The following is a 23,111-nucleotide window of genomic DNA, read 5'->3' on the forward strand; positions in this document are numbered from 1 at the left end:
AAAGATTTCTAGACGTAAATAGATGTGACATAAGTGTGACCTTAACTCTGGTGAATTATTCAGTACTTAAAATGTACATTTGTGACCCATTATAAGGCTTACGTAAATAATGGCCAGAAATCTTGCGCCATTGGTTCTAAATTTTGGGATTCATTTTTGTCAGCGTTTCTATTTGAAGGAACCTCTTTGCATTTTTTTTTTGTTACATTTGGACAATTTTACTACTGCAGTTCAAGCTATTTATTTTAAATAGCTTGACAGAGAAAATAAAAACTTTTCTTTTTCTTCACCTAAACATTTTCAGAGTAGCCTCAATTATTTACTTCTTATTTGAAGCAGTTATGCATTATATTGAGGTTTTGAGAACAGAATAAGAGAATGTTTGATTTTCCTGTATTTTTCGAAACGCAGGTGTTTGTATAGGATAACAAAAAAGGAAACAACAAAAACATATTTCCTATTCTTTCTACCAACCATTTTTACTGATTGAGACCGTATTGATTTTTGGATCTAGTATTCTTTGCTGGCAAATAAGGTGTGTGATTCACTTGGGAGGAGGACCATAATTCTTGGCAATGCACAGCAACACCCAAAGGGCTCCAAAGTGTCTGGCTCCCTACTGGTGTTAAGCGAAAAAGTGCGTCACATTGAGTCATTAATGAGCAGATTTACAGAGTCACCTCCTCACTTTAAGGGGATCATTTAGCAGTTTGAAGAGTTATGGGAATTACCAAATCCTAGAGGCTTAGCAAAGCACATTAAAAAGGCAGGCATTTATTTGTCAGCTAAAGTTTTGTAAATACACTTGCACATGATTTATATGACCTATTGATCTATTGAAAATCTGACTTGGTGACAGGGACAACAGTACACTTTCAAAACTTGAATCAGGCAAAGTACATGCAGAGCACCAAGGTAGCAAATAACTGTTACTGTTGGAGCGTTCCTCTTGTCTTCTCAAAAATGAATATTTCATGCAGTTTCCTTGTCTTTCCCGCCCCCACACACACGCTCAGTTGCAGCTCAGGGATATATCCAAGTAGCAGTGGCTTTGCTTGAATGGAATGAGAGTACGGATGTGGCTCACACAAGCATATGGGTGCTTCTGGACTGCCCTTACGCGTCAGGACACAGATTGCTGCATGCAGCGCCTTGTGAGCAGCATCACAAATCAGTCGTTGAAGCCAGGAACTGCTGGCATGGAGGAAAGGGGTGGAAGATGAAGGAGAAAGCGGTGAGAGGAAAAGAGAGGTGAAAGGAGGGGAGAGGGATCCTTTCAGGGAAAGACAGAAAGAGTGAGGAGAGGGAGAGCAGGAGGGGATAGGGAGACACAACAGTGGGGGTAGTTACAGAGGGAGCGTATGTGTATGGGTATGCGTTCATACGTGTATGCGTGTGTATGCAGGAGAACAAGTCTTGCTGCAGTGGAAACAGTGCAAAGAGGACTGCAGCTTCTGGTGCTGATGGGAGAGCAGTCGAGCGACATCATTAAGGCACTGTAATTTTAACCCCAAGTGCCTGTTTGGTGAATGGGTTTGCTCGTTGTGAAGAACAGGATCAAGGAATTACGGTAGTGCTGGTAAGGGTTTATTTCAGCTCTGTTTCTGTGACTGCAGGAATACTACATCTAAGATAGGTTTTTGGCTGTTATTATTGTCTGTATTTGCAACAATGAAGTTAGAATTTATCTCATTCTTTATGGTTGATTGCACCCCACCTCAGCTGTATGTTACTGTATTTAACTTTTAAATTCTCAGTTATTTGGATCCTAAACTGTCCTACAGATTTAAATTATTTGTAATATCTTGCCTGAAGATTGGCCTCTGTATGAATCTAATAAGGGTTGTGGTTTTTTACACATTATTTTTATTGACATGCTTCGTTTAGCTTCTGCTGCTAGGTGTACCTCTCACCAGGAGAGTCTTCAGGGGGGCTGCCATGCTGAGAGACACTCTGCATACCTTTTTAGCCTTACCGGCATCTCAAACACTGAAAGAGAGCCAGGAGGAGCAAGGAAACAGCATGCAGCTCTTAAAAATTCCCAGGACAGTGGTGTTTTATACATAAACAGAAGCCAACCTCCTCTGCTCTTTACCTTTGAAGACTGAGTAATCCGACACAAAAAGAGGCTGACAGTTGTGCTGAGTACAGAGAGAGTGGTGGGGATTTCATAAAGCGCTGCAGGATGCTCTTTTTTTCTGCTGTCTCTCTTGGGACATTTAGCTCAGGCAGCACTGAGGTTACTGTACCAAGGACAAAACCTATCTTTGGGCTGCTTGCACTTTACACTGTTGACTACTGACTACTTATGTCTGTGGATTAGACTTTTCATTAGCATCATACTGTCTAAGATCTTGAATTTATTCAGATTATTTGTGAGATACCGACCATGAAAAGGGTCAAGGAAACTGGGGTTTGAACACTGTCATTCTTGAAAACTGTATTTCATGTGGAATTCTTTACTGTAGTCATATATCTCTGGCTTCACATGTCCTCATGTGACCTAAAGCGAAATCTTGAAATTATCCGTGTTTGGATCTGGGACAACAGCGAACATCTTACAATGTCTTAATCACATGATCTTTGTTTTCTATGGAAGTGTTGCAATCAAACAATGTAGAGGATGTAAACAGCTTTAGAGTATACTCCAAAAGATTGGTACTATATCCTATTTATATGCACCCAGAAATAACAGCTACAATTTCATAGTAATATTGTCGGAGTCAATAATATTTGACAAACCACCTCTGACTATTGAAACATAGTATCTTTGATGAATTTGATTATTTGTATGTCAGGCTACAGTTTCAAAGTTTGACACATTCAGCTTAAACAAGATACAAATGATGGAGTTTTTATGTTATTTCTAGATCTCTTCTGTGCTTTGTGTTTCTGGGGGTGTGCAACTACAATGTTGAATGGTTAGATTGGTCAAAATAACCATCCACCAATGCATCCATTCTCTGTACCTTGGTGTTCTCACTCAGGGTTGAGGGTTGCTAATGCATACTCACAGCAGCAAATGGCTGAGAGGCAGGCTACACCTACAGGTTTCTAGCCCATCACAGAGGCATACAAGAAAAACAACCTTTCCCATACTCAGGGTAAAATAACATTTTCAGTTTTCAATTGTGCATTTGGTGATGTGGCAATGATTGTAAGCCATATCATCCTTAACAAATACATATCAATATTGAATATTGATATTAGCCAAGATTCTGACATCGGTACATCTCTAGTGGTTAGTACTGCATGCAATCTATCAAAATAACCTTCATATCAAGGGTGTCAGACTCATTTTTCCACTTGGCCACCTTGGCCCATTAAGTCTTTAAAATGGCAAGCTGCAGCTGTTTAAATACAACTTTAGCTTTCATACTTTCCCTCATAAAGACAGCATTGCTCGGGTATCATAACTTTACTCCCATTTTTTGCAGTTTTAGCCCCGTCCCAGTGTCATTGCAAAATTTGCTTCACACCAGTCCTTCAAAAATTTATGACCGCTGGCTTTATTGTGTGCTTTTGCCAACAGACTCTGTCCCTGTCAAGGCATAGCCCAGTATAGCCCTTTGGTGATTATATCTGGCAATAAAATGTTACCACCACCTCTAACTTGAAATCCTACATGGTCCTCAGATTGACCTGTATGGATTGTATTTGTTTCAGCTAATTCACGGATGCTAGATTGACCTGAGATAAGGAGAATTTGAATGCAAGGTCAACACCTTAAACCTACTCCTCTAACCGATTCTGATTTTGTTTTTGTAGCAGGGTACATTTGCATATATTTATTTTTCAAAAGAAAAATTAAAAATTCCAGTCACCAGGGGGTAGGGTTTTAGTGAAAATTTAGATAGTCAGGAACAATGCTTATGTAAGTGCCATGTGTTGAAAGAACATCCGTATTGATGGCAGTCCAATGTTTCCCAGTAGAATCCAGAAACATCACAAAGACTCCGTGGAACGGTCAGATGCTGTCACAAATCACACAGATCTTGCTGTGCTGACAGAGCAGTTTTGCTTCTCTTTAAACTGTAGAGAAAGCTGTCAGTGGGGTGTTGTTAGATTTTTACTTACTTGTATATCCTACTTCTAGTGCTCTGTAGAGGAAATAAAGATTTATGATTGTTGAATAGTGCACGCTTAGAGCAACTTTAATGCAGGCAAAAGAATATAGTCATAGTTTTCATTAGATTTTTGTTCTGTCATTATTCTTTACTCTAAGATTTTTTTTATATTTGATCCACAGTGAATACATTTTTCTTTCTTCTATTATTCTTATTGCAATGTATTAAGCAAGTAGTTTGTTGTAGTAAATAATACTGATAACTGATATTCTGCTAATAATTTTCTTGCAATTACACCCTCCCAAATGTAGGGTATGATTGAAAAAGGGTTTTGTTTTAGGAGCTAGCAGAGTCTAACACTGATAAAAGCCATTAAATATGACCGTCTGTATCTTGAGCACCATGGAAAGATCCTCTTTAGTGCCTTTAATTTCTTAAGTAGATTGTTACAACATCTTTTCATTCATTATTAAAAGTAAACTCACTAACTTCTATTTTACATTCCAGTGAACAACTTAAATAACAATTTTATTTAACTAAATATTCATATTTTTTCCTCAAATATATTAATATTGTAATATGTCAAGTGAAAAGTCGTTTAAAACTCCCTCCAAATAGCCCTTCTAAGTTAGTTTAGCTTAGCAATATACATGTAAGTCTCTCTATCTATCTGTTTAGTTCTATATTTAGTTCTAAAACTTAAACAAGGCAAAGAGTTTAACTGATTTGAGTTCTGCTTGTATTTCTTTGAAAAAGTAAAGAAATAAGCAGAAGAAAGGAGGCATTCGCAATCAAAAATCGAGAATCTTTATTATTAGTCTAAGTCCATAATAAAACTGTGGTTAAATATGTAGAACACAAACAAAAATAAAAAAAAATATAAAGAAAAATAACTATTCTTTGAGGACACCCTAACAGATAGCCCCCCTCCCTAACATGCTTAGAAGAATAACAGAAGACAAATATGTCAATAAAAAAGAAACCATGTTATTCTGACATTAAGAAAATAAAAAATAAGATAGGAACCGGAAAACTTTCGGCCATTGTAAATGTTTTTGTAATAAATTGCATCTATGCAGAAGTGCTATTCAGAATATAAGTATTTATTAACATGTGCACAGAGACTATGTATGTATTGACTATAAATGGTATATATAAACAGAGAGTAATTGTAAGAGGCCATTAAACAAATAAATATGGAAGTTATATACAGATTATGAAGGAAAATTAGGATATAGATTATGTATATATTAGTGGGGTTATAATACAGGATAAATAATGATAGATAATAGCAGATCGAAGTTTTCACTCTTTGATAGGAGAGCTCTTCCTGACAGATTTTTATTTTATTTCATGTTTAGTTTTATTTGGAAAATGTTTAATTTGTATGTGACAATACTGACTGGGATTCCATACAATACACAAAGCTTAGAAAAGAAAAAAAATATATATACAGTATATCTCAATTAGAGACTGACACGGGAGTGGATTTTCACTCCTGTCCCGTCCCACTCCCACAGAAAAAAATGGTGTCCCGTCCCGATCCCGGGCCAGAGTAGAAATCTAAATCCTGTCCCGTCCCACTCCTGGTGAAATTACTCCCACTCCCATCCCGCTCCCATTCAGAATGACTCCCGCTCCTGCTTCACTCCCATTCTTGTTGTTTTTGAGCGCGGGTGAAAAACTCAGAGTGGAAGTTACTATTGGTTTCAAAAACATACAATTCAATCATAGACATGATCCCTTCCAGATATCACCAAACCCCCCACCCCATCACAGAGGAACGAGGGACCTACCCGCTCCAGCCGGTGAACAATACCTCTTTAACGACCAACCCTTAACAATCATAGACAGGTTTCAGGTATTACAGGAGAAAATCCCCCCCTTAATGACAATCCCCCCTTTAACGACTGACCCCTAGAATCATAGACAGGTTCAGATATTACAGGCTAACGATGGAACTAACGACCCATTCATCGGTTTCCATTGCATGTTTCCAAGCGATACAAGGCGTTGTCTATATAAGACTCAAACTCACTGCGGATCCAGACATTTGAATTGAGAAAGCTTCCTGGAGAGGTGGCGAAACGTCTTCAAATCTTGAAAACCAAGTCCAGTGGATATTTTTTGAATTTTTACGGAATACTATTGGTTTGCTCCCGCTCCCGTCTGCTCCCGTTAATGTTTAATCCTGTACCGTCCCAATCCCGTGATCGTTACTAATACTGACTCCCATCCCACGGGAATCCCACGGGAATCCCGTGACCCATGGGATTCCCGAAAAAATGTCAGTCTCTAATCTCAATGACTTAAGCAGTTTAAGTCCGAGGTCTTCAATACATGTAAGTGCAGGGAGTCAGTAGGTCTCCATCAATCTGGTTTCAAGGGATTTTACAATGAATTGAGAGGTAGAAAAATAGCCACTAAGCTATTCAAATCCAAAGTCCCGTATTCTTTTTGTATTTTGTCCATTTTTTGTTGTCTAACAGATTAATCTTTATAGCTTTTAGTTTCTACTGGTTTAGCCACAAAATCTTATAAATAAAATAAGAGCAGTATATTCTGCTTGGCTTATTGGCCACCTGAAAAGTGCTCCTTTCATAAAACTTTTCTTTGAATAATTTTTGTCACATGAAAATGATTTTCACTTAAGGTGTCCTGTTCTAATCATTTTCCCCTCTAAATGTTATTAGATGTTGCTTATCTGCTGTGGTGCAGGAGACCCTCTGCTCATGTCACATTTCCTCTACACAGCTTTACATCCAGATTGGGTCCCTGTCTGTGTGACAGAATGATTAATCGGCCTATCGGGAGACAGGGGTAGGGGCCGTGCTGAGGGGTAGAAGGAGGATGTATGGCAACTGGTTGTAAATGATGCCTGCAGCATTCAAACCCTTGCGACTCACTTTTCCTTTCCAACGATATCTCCTGGTGATAGCTGAGTCAGTCTCAGGTGAGAATGAGCACAGTTTTATCTATGCAAGCTGGTTTGTAAATGAGCCTCTGCACACGGCCCTTTGGGTAAAGACACAAATAGGAACATGCAGGCAGGGCCTTTTTCTCTAATTGTCTTTAGTGAGATGAAGGACAGTGTATCTGTTGACATTTTTATCTCAGCTGCCCTCAGATCAGCAGTAACATCAACATGACATCTTGATGATCTTGCATTTGTGGATGTGGAGGTGTAATTGCCTTGATAGGATCTCTGACTGGTGGCCAGTTTTTCCTCAAGGATGTTTTGGTCATTGTGGTTACATCAAGAGCGTTTGTGTTCCCGAAAGTGAAACATCAGGTGCTATTTAAATGCCCAATTTTTGACGGAAGTGAGCCAGTTTAGTGACAGAGTTAAAGCTCAGATGCCCAGTGTGAGTTAGTAAATGTCATCAGAAAGTACAAAAAGTTGCTTTTTATGTATTATTTTGTCCAGCTGTATATACTTACTGTTACCTGAGGGCTTTTACTTGTTGTAATAGACTGTATGTGGGGCAATAACCTTTAGGAAAATGCCAGTCAAAGAAAGCATTCTCTGCCTAAGCCATTGCCCCACTTCAGAGTGAAAAATGTGGTTGACATAAAAAACACCACTAAGCTTTATGACAGAAAATCATGATGATGTGGTGACCTGAGAGCAAACTGATGCTTTGGTAAAGATGTGTACGTTTTTTGATAGTCAAGATCTTTAAAGACCTTTCTGGTTATTTTGAAGGGCTTATAATAGCCTTTACTCCAGCAAGGTCCTTGGGGTTTTTGAAAAGGTAGAGACCACAGCATCACAGATTCCCCAACATGCCCATACATATCTATAATGGAAAGCTCAATCTTTGTCTTATCTGACAAAATCTGATGGACATCTCAGTAATAGTTACTAAACTCTCCATGTTCATGTGTAAAATTTGGCAAGAAATGATGATCTCCAGATAGTCAACCAGTAAGTTCACAGTGTGAGAGGGTTGTATGGGGAATGATTGCCCACCCTTTGTTTCAGCGGATAGGTTTGAGCTGAGGCCAACTGTTAAGGGGCTAACCTCTGTAGCTGCTTAAGCATTGAAGGCTCCCCTTTGTGCCCTTGACAGATAACTGATGGATATTGCCTCGATTGAAATTTTGTAGTTTAATAGTTACCAAAAAACAAAAATAATAAAATTATTTTGAAACAGGCCATGCTGCTTTATAATCATTTTTTTAATTTGTGAAGATCAATCTTTGTTTTTGTGTATGTCTTTTTTTAAATGGTGGTTAGTAAGATCAGCTCACTGATTCAAGTCATATTTGCCCTAAGGATACAGGAAGACTATTTTAGGTTCATCAACGTAAAAAAGTACAACAAAAAATAAACTTCCTATATGGGTTTTGTGGTGTTAATAGGGTTTCAAAAAAGTTGTATAAGTTGTATGAAACACATGAACAGTATATCAAAACAAATTTTTATCCATGTCAATTAAATATACCTTAATTCAACATAATTGTTTTTAGTGTAACATCAGTGAAGAATACTTTTTTTTTAAGGCTTTATAACTCATCTTCCATCACAGAGGAAAAAAGTAAAAGGAAAAAAAAGGAAAAATAAGTTAATGTATAGTTAATAAAAAAAACTGACAAAAAGATTTGTGTTAATCAAATTCAGTGTGTTCAACTGCGCTAAGCAGAACTTATCTGCTTATTATCATGTTTCTCTTGATATATTCTGTCTGAGACTTGAAGATTTTTGATTAAGAACGTCAGAATCTAGTTCTGTCATATTCTTTTGGAACATGAAGTGTCCTCAGCTTAGCCAACACTTTGTCATTTTTTTGGCTCTTTACCATTAAATGACAAAAGAGGGAGTGCAATGTAACCACAGAGGATTAGCTTGAAGAAATCTGTCTCCGTCATGCACTTTGCATTTTCTTAACTACACATACAGTACCAGCTGAATTTCATCATGCCATTTCTGCTCAAGTGATTAAGGGGGCATCCTCCCAAATTAATATTTTGATTTTCTACAGAACTGTTGTAAAGTTGTAGAAAGTAAAGAGATCTACACTGTGACTGCAGAAATTCAGGTAACCACAATTCTGAGCACATACAACTAAGAAAATAGTCTCAGCACCACAGGGTTTCTCGTCTTTCTGCAGTAAATTGCAAGCCCACAGCAGCCATCAGTATCCATCTTGTAACCCTATCAAAGTAAACAAAAAACACCATTATGACAGCAAGAGCCCAAAGTCCATTAATGTTGGTTTGAATTACCATAAAGTAGCATTCATTCTGGATCAGAGTTGCAAATACATTCTAATTCAAACCAATTCAGAATTGCAGTTGATCTTTTTTGAACAGACATTGTTTTTTCTAACTGATTCCTTAAAATACAGCTGTCTGTGTTCCTTAGTTGTACAATTACACATTTTCTTCTTAAACTAAGTCAAGGCATATCTGAGGTCAGGTGTGACTTAGTGTTTATTGAGGCACTATTCTTGTAGAAATCCTCATGGGCGTTTATCATAAATTTTAATAATGTGTAGCTTATCCTTCAGATTGCTTGCTCTGATTTAGATGACTGAGTCACGCAGCAGGAAAAGTCCAAAAATAAACCATATCACACACTTGCTTGGAACTTGTTTGGGAGAATATATTTGCTTCCATCAGCCTGAAGAGTCAAGAATCAAAGATTATGAAGTAAAGGGTCTTTATAATGGGCAAAATCTAGCAAGTCAACTAATTTCTAAAGAACATAACTCCTCTTAGTGCCACAATTACATCAGTTAGACTTAGGGGAAATGAAGCAGCACGGTATGCACAGCTAGTTCAGCTGGAGGCCAACCACTCATCCCACCCACACATAACCCGTAATGTCACAGATGGTGGGGGGGCCTCAGCGGTGGCTGGGATTATGTCACTTGGGACATACTATTCAACTTTCTTTGCATCTTCAACAACCCATCCCATCAGTGACCAATTACAAGCTAGCAGCTGTTGCAGTTGTTTTATGTTGAAAGCAAAAACCTATTCACTGTGCCAAATATTCAATACTCAATTTACTGCCTTCATGCACCCAACCCAGGTCCAGAGGGGCAGTAAGGTGACTCCATCCATCCATTTTCTCTTGCTTAGTTATTGTCAGGTCAAGTGGGGCTGGTGCCTATCACCAGCAGTCACCCTGGACTTGTCAACAGTCTGTTGCAGCAGTAAGGTGACTCTGGCATCATTTTTTTTCAAGTTAATAAATTTCATTTTGAAAAACTATGCTTAGATGATTTTAGGCTTTTCACCACAAATAAAGTCTAATAGGACATATAGGTTGTTATTTAAAAATTCACAGATTGGCCACCAACAGATAGCTATAGAAGCAGTGGTGCTGCAGGGTAAAAAAAGTGTCTGACTGGCTGTGGATAGTTGGTTAATTGCTGTTTGTGGTGCTTGTTGTCATCTAGTAAAACAGCTGCATGGCATTAGCTCCTCATCCTTGGGTTGTTTTGACTTGGAGCTGATGTGGGTGCTAATAAGCTCATGACAAAAACATCTCCTCCCTCACCCATGGCCTATACACAGGCACCCACACACATGATATATTCTTCTACTAACAAGGGCTTTGCACTGCTTTAAGTTCATTTATTTCCCTATCCTTGTAGGGACTTTCCTTTGACTTCCATTTATATTGCGTTAATTTTCTATGGCCAAACCTGGATCCTGCACCTAACCATTACCAACACATAGTTAACTCTAAAACTAACCTAAACACTGTTCACACATTAATCCTAAACCTAACCACCATCCCAAGAAGATAACTTCTTCTCATGGGGACCAGTCATTAGTCCCTACAAGTACAAATCAGTCCCCAAAATAGACCATACTTTTGGGAAATTGTCCCCACAGGGTAACGACAACATGGCCAGACACAAAATGAGGTACACTCTTGTGGAATTGGCTTATCTGCTGCCTGCGTTTTCCTGTATGATCATGACAATGATCATACATAGGGTTCAACCAATTTAAATAGATAAATAAGTTTGGATATTCTAATACTTCCTTACATTATTTATGTGAGAAGCAAGTTAAATATAGAGCACTGGGAATGTTATCAAAGCAGATTATGTTTGTGAAGCAAGGAACATATTTAGTGTCATTATCGGTTTTACGAATCTGATCATGTGGAGGTTTTCCCCTGCTCAGTATGAACTTGGTATTTCCTTCCAGGGGAAGAAGGTCCAGGTATCCAGTAAGACAGGAAGTCTTCCTGCCGAAGAAACAAAAACAAAAGACCATAAGGCTCAGAGAAACAAAGCTAGGTTAGACTTAGCTAATCTCAGTTTAGCTAGAGTACCCAAAACTGGCAAACACTCTAGCGTCGAGGTAGTTACATTCCACTGCTCAAATACTCCTCCAGATAATGGTCCAATGAGCCGCAGGTGTGCAGGGAGGGCCAAAGAAGAAAGGGCACCTCATGGTGGTGGAGAAAAGGAAACAAACAAACAGACCACACAAACTGGATTCCTAACATTTACAGAATCAAGTATGATCAAATATATGGAAAGATCACGGAATAATTACAAGTATTTTTTAGGATCTTGCCATTTAATTAAGATTCTGGAAAATATACTTAACCGTTGACCTTTTCTTGGTGTTAAAAATTAAAATCACTATAATCATGTACAATATCCAGTGAGTGGCATTTGTTGGATGGAAATGCCTTGTTGATGTCGTAGACCAGAGAAAAATGGGTAGACAGCTCCATGATGAAAGAAAGGCACCGGGAGTTCAAATAAACTTTTTCTACCATCCCCACAGATTAAATGTTTAATCACATTTTCTCCTGTTTTGGGCCATGTGTTCACCCAGGGTCACCAAAATGTTAAAATACCAGGTTGGAAGAACATCAGCAGGTCTGATGAGTCCAGATTTCGGCTCAGACATTTTTTTTTATCATGTTATGCAACATTTGAATGTGGTGGGAAATATATCATGGGTGTAGATATAAAACAATCATATTATTGCTTTGGTAACTTTAAGTTTATATTTCAGTGCTGCATTGCTTTATTTTACAAGATTTTCCACACCTTTCAAAACAAATAACTGCCTTTTTAGGATCTCTCTACTTCACCAAGATTTCCATTTTGATCTGTTTTGCCAATTGAACCTCTGAAGTGGAACATATTAGTATATATAAAAGTATAAATATAAATAATATAAATATTGTTAAAGTGATGTGGAACAGAAAAAGTATGGGGTGTATACAAAGGAAAGAGTAAAGTTAAATAAATCATAGCAAGGCATTCCAAATTATTTCTAAATCAGGTTTGCCAAATTATCTTGTCTCATTTTAAGAAAGAAAACAGCTTAACCCCCACAAGGGCAGGCCCACTCATGCACTGGACTACTCTGTTTCTTAGACCAGACTGCCATGATGAAACAGGACCCAAGAGTATCTATGTTGGTCAAGCCATGGGCAGACATTTACTTAAATTTAGTGGGGTGATGTCGCAAAAAAAAACAGACTTTTTATTAATTCTCTTTGAGGTAATTTCAAAGCTTTAGCAATTTTCTGTGCTTTTGCTCTTTTTTGTTTCTTTTATTGTTTCTTTGTTTCCATTCTTTCTTTGTTTGTTTCTTTCTTCCTACAGAGGAGTTGTCATTTGGTGTCAAACAATCGGATTTGTGTTGTGGAAAGGGTGATGGACTGTCAATTGGCACAAAGCAGTTTATTTTTCCTTTCCATTGTTTGTTGAAATAAAACTATAGTTACAGGTAAAATACTATCTAATATGTGAACATTATGTTCAATATAAACACAGGGTGTAATGGGGACCAGGAGTCCCATTACCCCATGAAATATGATTATAGATTTTCTGTTATGTAATATTAAGTTGGAACAAATAGTTGGGTTGTTTGAGTTCTTTATTGTAGTTTGTTTGGACATTTTTGGCATGGTTTCTTGTGAAGCAGAAGGACTGGCCATCCTGCCTGTGAAAAGAAAGCGTAAACATTGATGTCAGTTATTTTTCCTTATTTTCTGTTTATGTTAAGTGAAAGTACCTTTCTTTTCCTGATTTGGCTTCTCAGCAGGGCAGGGCTGAGAAGGTAAAAGTGCTCCAGGTGCTGCAATGTACTTGGAGCAGACCAAAATGATAAGGAGCGTAGTTTAGGATGAGTTTTGTTAAGTTTAATGGGTTATTGTGATTGACTTTATATTTGTTTAATTGTATTGATTTCTATGTATGTAAAGATTACTTCAGGTGTATAGTTTATTGTTTTGGTGTAGGTTTGTATATATATTAATTTAGCTTCTTTTTTTTAATAATCCCTTTTCATGGTTCCTTCCTTCATGTCACCTGAATTGAGTTTGGTATAACATGCTGTTTGTACTTTTTAGTGTAAGAAGGTGTTGGTGTGCACAAGCTGGAGTTCAATAAAGCCACCAAAACCTCTATTTTGTATTGCCTCTCCATTAAATATTGAGCCTCCGCCGGTCAAGCTGACAGAGGGTTATATCTTACATTTCATGTATTTTAAGGGTCTAGTGGCCTTTATTTTTGTCAACTTTTTCAAAGTAAGTAGACGGGGGAAAGACATCCGACAAAGGTCACCGGGCATCGACTTCTTGACGGCCGTGTACGTTGGCGTTGCACAAAACCCCTTGGACCACCATCATGCCTCATATCTCAGATGCTATATATATGATTTAATAATTTTTGGATATAGTGTGATTATTCAATTAAAACATATGTAAGTTAATCATTCAGACAAGCTTCTTTTTCAAAGCCAAAATCTTCTGGGTCTGAAAAAAAAACTCATGTTGAAGATCCAGGATGCTATCAACATTCAATATGAGCTTGTTTTTCTCATCTAAAAGCTTCTAAATATATATACAGGGCTCCACCAGGACAGGTGTTGATGGACACTTTATTAGGCTATGTCTTAGAGCAAAGGGAGATGGCAGTAGATCAGGGTAACTGTGAAGAGAAAAGCTTTTCTTTTTAAAGTTTGTGTTATAGGAGAAGCAATATGGTTTCCAGTGAAATGCTTTACTAGTGCGTTTTTACTGCATTCAGCTTGGATGTGGATAAAACTGCTTAATGACCATCCGACTCTAAAGAGTGGATTTTGTGATAAGGGCCAGCTCATGTTTGAGGCTACGCTCCTTTAGGCAGTGCAGCATAACTTTTTTTGCTAATTATAATGAATCACACTCTAAAAACGTGAGGTCCATGTTAAGAGATGGAGATAAAAATTTACGCATTTCTCTATGGCCAGAGTATTATGTGAAATTTATATGGGATAATCCCCGTGCTTCATAATCTTCATAAAGGCAAACTTTTTTCTCCTTTTTCCTTTTTTCCATGGTAAGCTTTCTTAATGTAAACCTGTTTTCTTTGTTAATTGTTGTTTGATTTACCCAGTGGTAAGCCAAATAAGGACAATGTGTTTATTTAACATAGCAGAAGTGACTTAAGCAAGCTCCTAGGCTCCTCCTCCCTAAACTATGATAAAGATACAAATATTTGGTGCTAAGACTTGCAAAAACGATTACCTCAATTACTACAGTAAGAGGTCAACGTAATTAAAGTTATTTTGATCTTCTTTTATTTTAACTCTGCATTAAATATACAGTCAACACTGTATTCAAATATTGCCTATTTATATAGACTTTATAAATCAATGGTCAAAGTGTTAATGATGAACCTTGACTAGCATATGTAAACTGCTTATGCTAATATACTTATCTTTAGCACACAGACTTGTTCAACAGTGTGAACTCAAATTAAAGTTTTTAGTTTATTTAGTTTATTTGGAAAAAACAGTTTTCGATGTTGACAAAAACTCTTTGAAAATCCAGTATGCAGCATTCATGTGGTGCCACTACAGAGGCAGCTGATACAGCATTGATTCTGCTGTAGATATTGCTTTTTCAGCTGCAAATACATCATTTGCTACAATGTTAAGTGTACACTGAAGACATGCTATTTAAAAATCCTTATTCACCCTAGGGGTAAAGTGATGTCAGGTTTTTCATGGATGAAAAAGACCGTATGTGTGGAATGATGAGGCTCTTTTCCCTAACCAAAAACACTCTTCTTTTCTTCTTCTCTTCTTTTTTTTTTTATTTGATTAATATTGTCAAACTCCTGGTGCAGAAACAAATCTAGGATATGGACATAAACATTGGCAAAAGTGAATGAAAAATACAAGGTAAAAAGATCGAAAAAACAGATAAAAAAAAGTCTATTGATATCCATGACGATTAAAAGGTGATTTAGGATAACAGGGCAACCACATCTTGAACTTTAACATGCTTAGTTTTTATTTAATAAGACGTATGACAAAAAGCAAAAAAGAAAAAAGCAAAACAAAAAAAAAACTTCAATGAATATTTTCCAGTCTTATTACTTTTCAGAGTAGAGGACCAAAATAAGCAAACTACCTTTGGGGATAGCTGCTAAGTTTGTTCTACAGTATGTGTCTTGGAAGCCTTAGTTTGGAAGCCTTAGTTTGCAGTTTTGTTTAAATATGTAAATTTGGAATGTTAATGTAACATAAGCCAGGCTAATATAACTGACTTTATTACAGAACTGATGGTGGTCATAAAACAGTTTCGTTCAATGCTCTTTTTGTCCTCTATAGAGGACGTTGTAGAGGAATCACTCATGGCTGTTAATTTAATTGATAGATATAATCTAAACCTCTTATGTGACCCTTAAACATTGTCCTAGCTGTGCAGATATTTATTTTTAGTAACACACATAATCTTATAAATATATCTTTAAATATATTACATATATCATTTTAGTGTAATTATTTTCAACCTACTGTAGCAAGTTCATATAATTTATCTGCAGCACAGTTACCATTGTACTAGACTAATACAAAATATCTGTCAGCTAGTTTCATCACAGAAAAAGGTTTTCGAACCACTCACATTTTCAAAAGGCATGACCCTGTCTACAGCCCTGAATAATATAAGCTTATATTTGCTTCTGTGAGCCTCAGTTTGAATAATTTATTTGCCACAATAAATAGAAACAGCATCTCTGAAAGTAACTTGGAAATTAGCGCTTACAAAATTGGAGATGAATTTTTTTACCACACACCGACATGTTAGAAATAAATCAAGAACTCAGGTCTTCTTTTGTTGTGCTTGTTTTTTACTCTGCTTTGTAAATGTAAATCAAGCTCACTTGTATACTCTGGACTAAATTGCAGGCTTTATTTTGCTGCATTTGATACTCTGAGATGCCCTGCTTTGACTTTAATTTGTTTTTGTACAGGCCACTAGAAATATTTTGCATGGTCAAACATCTCTATTGCTTTGGCACTAATGACTTAGAATTGGATGTAGTGTTAAAAATGGGATTTACTATTAGGATTTTTTGTTAAAGTTTTCTGTTTATGCTAACTGATCACTAATCATTTACCACAGGGGTGGGAAATAGAATAAGTTTTGCAAGTATTCAGTAATATATTACAAGTTTCCAGGACTCTTGTGGGCTTTTAAATTAAATGTCTTTCCCAAGCACTTTATTTTATAATGTGGGTGTCCTTGCAACGCAATATAAAACCCGAAGCAAGGAATTTTACATGTGTTAATCTCTGAAAGCAGTTTCAATTCCTTACATGCAAATTGGAATTTATACTCAAGTGTATTGCCAAATAGGATATACTGTAAGACAAAAAAACAAGACTCTCAAGTTACTGTATGTATCTTTTTAGCCTTCCTACTTTATCTTGTCATGATCTTGAGGGAAATGGTTAAGAATTACACTAATTTTCCAGGGCCTTTTCTAATCTTCACCACAAATTCTTGCTTTTAAATAAACTTAGTAAAACTGTCCTCACCTAAAGTTGTGACATATTAAAACCACATTGAAAGTTTGCTATCCCTAATATTTTCATATATTATATTGTATTGATGGACTTTTGGACTTTTTGTATATAACCTTCAATGATGACTATGAATTTAAAAGATTGCATTCATCTCTAAATAAATAAACTAAAACAATGTTTTTAGTTCAGGATCAAATCAAAGGTTTCTTGGTTTAAGATGTGACCTTTGTTTCTTCCTTCCTTGGCACTTAAGTACCATGTCTGTTTTATAAGACAAATGAATAAATAAAATTTACAATGGTCATTGCTATTCAAATGGCATGCAACCACCAGGTAAGAGGTTTTAGAGAGACTGGGTTTATGGCTTTGTCCTAAAAATTATTTGATAATCTGTGATTATTAATATATCAAAATGATATTCCAAATATTTTGGGCATTTAGATTTCTTTTACAAAGCTTAAAAAACACAATTATTTTAATTTTTTATATGTGTGGCAGCAGATAAAGCAATTACTTACAAGCCAGTGTGGATTAGTTATTTTGCACACTTTGTAACGGAACACATTTAGATACTACTTATAAAATAAGCACTGCTATCGTCCGTATTATACACAATGTGCAAAATGTGGAGATGAGATTCTAACTGATCCCTACCTGGTTTCAGTTAAAACAGGTTGCAAAAAAAGATGTTATGGTCTCCTGCTGCTCAAAATGATTTTAGTAAGGTACATAACAGCAAATTAGACTTAATTTTTACAGATTTTTTTTTTTATCATAAAGAAGATCATAAGGTCATCACTTTTGTGTTGACTAAGTAGTGGCCCTCCATTGCTGAGACAGTTTAATAGAAATGTCAAAGTAAGCTTCTATGAATGAAGCTTGTTGCAGTGCTACTAGCTAATAGTGCTTCGTCAGGATTTCTTCAAAGCTTCGTTAAAAATACACCTTTCTGGAGTTGAAATAGATCATTGGTTTTCAAACTCACTCCTTTAGGATCCACTGTCCTGGATATTTCAGGTATTCCCCTGCCTCCACCTGCCTGACTTTAATAAATGAGTGATGCGTGATGTTGGCATGCTGGAGCAGAGACATCTAAATCCTGCAGGACAGGGGGTACTGAGGACCCAGTTAAAAATATTGAAACACATTTTCTGGGTCATGGAAAGCTTTTGGACTGAAATCTTGAATTATGTTTTTATGCAAAGCACATATAACTACCCCACTGCTAAATAGGTTCCCATTAAAAGCGTAAAATTTCTCATTATCTATAAAATTCTTTAAAAATGGTTATGGCTGTTGGTTGCATTTATTATCAAAAGAAAAGCTTAACATACATTCCCTTTGTCCTCAAAGAGCAACCTAATACAAATGTTTTTATCCAAGCCATTATTCTTAGATTTCTTGTTATCACTTTATTTATCTATCTTTCTTGGATTCATTTCTTGCTTAGGCTGATGTTTCTGTCTGCGGAAACCATTAAATTATGCTACTTCAGAGTAGAAACATGAAAAAACTTCCCAAAACCGTACAGTCTTCATTACCAACACATTTCAACGCTAATGGAACATTAAACCATTTGGGTCCTTAGTTGGGTTGTGCCATAAGTGCCTGAAACCTATAGGAGTTTGGGATGTCTGATTCTGTAGATATGAAAAATGATCATGAACCATCTTGTGTCATTTACACTACATTGGCTTCATGCTTTTTATCACATATATTCCTCATTTATGTATATTTGAGCTAAATATGCAAAATGTCTCAAGAAACTATGTGGTAAATATAGACGGATACTCCACTCTGCTTGATATTTCTTATATTTTATCTTAGTAATAATAATGCACCAAAAATAAATATTTAGTAATCTAAGGAAAATCTCGTTGAATTTGAATACAGTAATATCACATTTATTACAGTACCTAAATTCAATAACCTTAAATATTTTATGGATTATTAAACAAAGACCAACGGTGTTTAGGCATTCTTATATAAATTCTGAGGAGTTCTGCTTAAAGCAAACATGATTAATTTCTTGGAGAGCTACAATGTTACATTAGACTAATAAAAAATAAACTGGAAATACAGAAATTTAGATTAAAAGATTTGTATATTTAATACCTGCTTAAAGTCTATTATTTTGATTAAAAAATACAATTGATCTGACAAAGATGCCTCATTGGAACACATATTCTAATTTATTGATTTCAATTCAGAAATTTGTTATTTATTGCTGTGCCTTTTTATGCTGTTTTCAGGGGCTGATCGTGCAGCTTTAGTAATGAAGTTTAACTTGTTCAAGCAACAAACGACGCCCATGGTTGCAGCCAAACCAACGGGGGCCAGTGACTTGACTGTTACTCCAGCCCCCGTAGCGTTAGTCTCTGCTGAGAACTCCACGGAGCCAGTCAACAAGAACGATGCCTTTGATGAGATCAAAAACAAGTTCCTGAATGAAATCGACAAGATCCCACGTGAGTGCCTGGCAAAAGCCAAAACTGTTATCGACGTGGCTCTCAACAATTATTTTGGAATTAGATTTTCTCTTTTGCTGCAGGCATCATCAGTCCCATAATGTCTTTATTTGGTATTGATCACTGGCTGCTCTTCCTAATGGCAAGGAAATCTAATTTTCCTCCAATCTAATTGCTAACCTTCCACCTCTCACTAAATCCATGTGGCCTTGGGCATGACATGAAGCAGGCTAAATTATCATTCAGTCAGACTTCAGAGTATGTGCTTCTCATTTTTGTTTTTTAATGGGGCTGTTCCATCTATGAACTGGTCTGTGTTCTCCTCAGTGCCATCCTGGGCCATCATTGCCATTGCCGTGGTCGCTGCTTTACTGATTCTAACGTGTTGCTTCTGCATCATCAAGAAATGCTGTTGCAAGAAGAAGAAAAACAAGAAGGGCAAGAAAGGAAAGGGTGACATGGGAATGAAGAACTTGAAAGGAGGCGAGGTATGTTTCACTGGCACAGGTTGAGTCCCAGCTAAGAAAATCTATATTGGCCCTTTAAATGAGCCACAAATATATTTGACCCTTTCATGACTCTATTAGCTAATGTCTGTTGGGTTTAATGAGAGGCACTATAGTAAAACAAAGATAGACATTATGAGTCATAGAAATGACTCTGCTAATTTATTATACTTCTTACTGATTAGAGTCTAACAAGGTTTTTTAACTTGTTTTTCCCTAACCCAGTCAAGAGTGTTTTTTCACAGATTTTGATAACACTGTTTGTCATTCATAATTATTTGTTTCATTTTCTCTTTCTTTCTCTGTTTATTCAATGTACTTGTGATAAATGTTATCGTTGCACTCTCTTTCATGTGGGCTTTGGGGTTTGAGAACAAAATGACAGGGTTCTTGGTTACACAGCCTCTTTTATGATTGTTTCTTTTACACTCAATAAACAGTCATTATCAGAAATTACTAGATTTCACACTTCTGTTACTTTAGGTTTCATTTTATGTTTTTGTGATGGAAAAACAGTAAAAATGCAGGTATTAAAAAAAAAAAAAAAACACTAAAAGCACATAATTGTGCCAATAATGAGGCTTTCCCATCTGTCATTTTCCTCACTCTCTGCAGAGCAGCTTACTGCATTTGCTGTGATTGCCCTTCTTTGGTGTCTGCTGTGAGTTCAATCTCTTCCTTTGTCTCTGCTCTCCTCCTTCCTGCTTTGTGTCTTATGTGTGCTCCGTGTATCTTGACTGTGGTGGACTTCTCTGTCTACGGTAGGTCTGACAGCACGCGGCACCCCTCTCTGGCCGCTCTGTGTAAGCACAGACCAGGGCAGGGTGGGGACGGTGCTGGAGGGGGGTGGGGCTGGGCTGGGCTTGGAGGGGTTTGATTGCAATGTTGATGACAATGATTGCTTTGGCTTCCCTAGTTTATTGCAAGTTTTGGTGCTGCAGGTGCTTGAGGACTCTTTGGGAGTATTTAGGTTGCTTTGCAGAATCCACTTAACTGTTATGCTGCATCAACTACCATGTCTTGAATATCCAAGGATTGCAGTTTTTTTTTATTAAATGAAAAAAACAACAACGTTTTTTTTTTAATGCTATATGGTTTGAAGTGAACATGAAACTCATCCTATGGTTAAGCCTTTGAATGTTGAGCGCACTGAGCAACTCACTAGAGATCACTAACATGCATGTGCACGGGGTAAGCTGGGTATTTGTCAAATAACACTTGTAATGTAATTTCACAAAAAGCTTGGAGCAGGCTACGGCAAAAACAGAAATTAACTTCGGAGCTCAGGGACAACAGATGACTTACCAACTATTCGTCTGTAGATTGACTCAGGTGTAAAATTTTTTCTATGATACCTTGGATGTGAAAACAAGCTCCTATTTAGCTGATGAAAACATCTGTGACTCTTGACAAAGACCAGCATATGCCCTTGCAGTAGGTTACCATTGAATGGCCACAACTTGACTTGAGAGTAACTTTCCTGGATGACCCATGCTGCTGACATAATAGGTTACGGTCACCAATATTATGCTATATTTAGGACATAGATAAATACTTTTCTCGACCCCTAAACAAGGTATGTTGCAGTTATTGACTATTTATCGCTCAGATTTCATTCAGCAAAGCATTAACATTTGCCAGCAGAAATAAACCTGGATCTTGCATTATGTGGCCTGGCATGCTCGAATGAAAAGTAATAGCGCAACATAGCACCAGAATGCAACATAAAATGATGCAGAATGAGAATATTTTTATGAATGTATGTGTGTGTGTTTAAGAGAGAGAGAGAAGGGGAGAGAGATAAATATATAGAGAGAGTGGGTTTAGCATGCTGGAGAGTCTGCATGTCAGCATTTGTTTGGGGGTGTTGTGTGTAAGCAGTTCTAAAGTGGTTATGTTCATTTTTTTAATTTGTGAGTGTCTGCCATGTATTTTTTCCTAGCTCATTATTGGGCAGCTGGAGCTTTCGGTTTCATGAAGAAAGGTTTTCGACATATATTCTTTTATTTTACAGTGGGCCATAATAACTTGATGTATGCTAAATAACTTTAAGTAAAAAAGAGCACTGATGCCTGACGTGTGCACGATAATACATACCGGTATATCTATTTAACTTTGAGTCCCTGATTTCTTAAGCCTAATCAAGACAGGCATGATGATTTAAAAAAAAATAAAATGACCAAATAATAAAGCCATCAATTCGAAAATATCTTCAGATGACTTTTTAAATCATTGACTTAAATAGATAATAAATAAAGCCACTCTGAGAGCAATAAACTAGAAAAGCAAAGACATAAATAAATGACCAAAGTCATTATAATTTCTTGATATAAATAAAAGCCTGTCTTTTTCCTTCCATTATTGTAAAAAAAGATAAATAATAAATCATCAAGAATATTGGACATTTTTACATCTCAGATGTTGAAATTGTACATAATGGTGTTTTTTAATGTAAAAAAAAGAAAAAAAAAAGAAAAGTAAAAACCAATAGCCTGATAAACGTGTTTGGATTCTGTTATAGCATTTATTCTGCTTTGGGACCCCACCAAAAAAACTGTCATATTACATCTGACCTACATGAAATCAAGTTTAAGTTTTCTGGCATCATTTCCTGTTTATTTGCCAACAGGTTACAATGGTTCAAAAAAAATGTAATGTAAAAAGATGAAAAGGCTTCAAAAACATTATACCACATTATATATCCACATGAAGTATAGTAAAAAAAAACCTAAATTTACAGTAATATTACTATACCAAGGCATTTTTCCAAAAAATATTAAAAAGACAGAATTGAAAATGGTAAGAGAGGCTACTAAGAGCCAGCATGGAAAAATGAAGAAACTGTAGGAGGTTTTGGCACTATTTTTTCCCCCAAGGAAAACCTCAAGGTCTGCTCAAAAAATGCTCAAAAATTTGAGTTTTTTATAGAAAAAGAGAATCATTCTGTTCTTATCATAAAACATTTTAATGGTTCCTACAGTTTAAACTAAATTGGGCTTTATGAGCCAGAAATTTAACAAAACATCTCATCTCAAAATGAATAGAAATAATGAATATAAAAGAATTACAAAATGCAACACTGTCAAGGAATGTTTAATGCAATTGATTTGAGTTGATGCAGAACTAAATTATCTTTATAAATGTGAATATAAAGTAAAAGTCCCACCTGGTTGCTATTTTTTACCTGTTGAGTAAGGCAAGGCAAGTTTATTTGTATAGTACAATTCAGTAAATTGAGAATACAAAGTGCTTTACATGAATTAGATAATAAAAAA

At 36.4% G+C, this 23,111-nt stretch overlaps 1 protein-coding gene across 5 annotated transcripts in view; it reads left to right on the plus strand.

Moving 5' to 3' along the window:
* LOC119781997 (synaptotagmin-2-like) overlaps window positions 1-23,111 on the plus strand; it is a 97,707-nt gene that overhangs the window by 67,776 nt on the left and 6,820 nt on the right. For 4 of the 5 annotated variants that reach the window (XM_038282673.1, XM_038282675.1, XM_038282671.1 and 1 more), the window contains 2 exons: window positions 19,115-19,330; window positions 19,658-19,818. In XM_038282673.1, coding sequence (XP_038138601.1) covers window positions 19,138-19,330; window positions 19,658-19,818 — 354 coding nt within the window. In that variant the 5' untranslated portion in view covers window positions 19,115-19,137. Of the gene's footprint in view, window positions 1-1,443; window positions 1,580-19,114; window positions 19,331-19,657; window positions 19,819-23,111 lie in introns of those variants that run through there. The other variant, XM_038282674.1, reaches the window with a different exon arrangement.

The sequence above is a fragment of the Cyprinodon tularosa genome, unplaced genomic scaffold (assembly GCF_016077235.1).
Source record: "Cyprinodon tularosa strain WSP-4 unplaced genomic scaffold, ASM1607723v1 ctg187, whole genome shotgun sequence".
Lineage (NCBI taxonomy): Eukaryota > Metazoa > Chordata > Actinopteri > Cyprinodontiformes > Cyprinodontidae > Cyprinodon > Cyprinodon tularosa.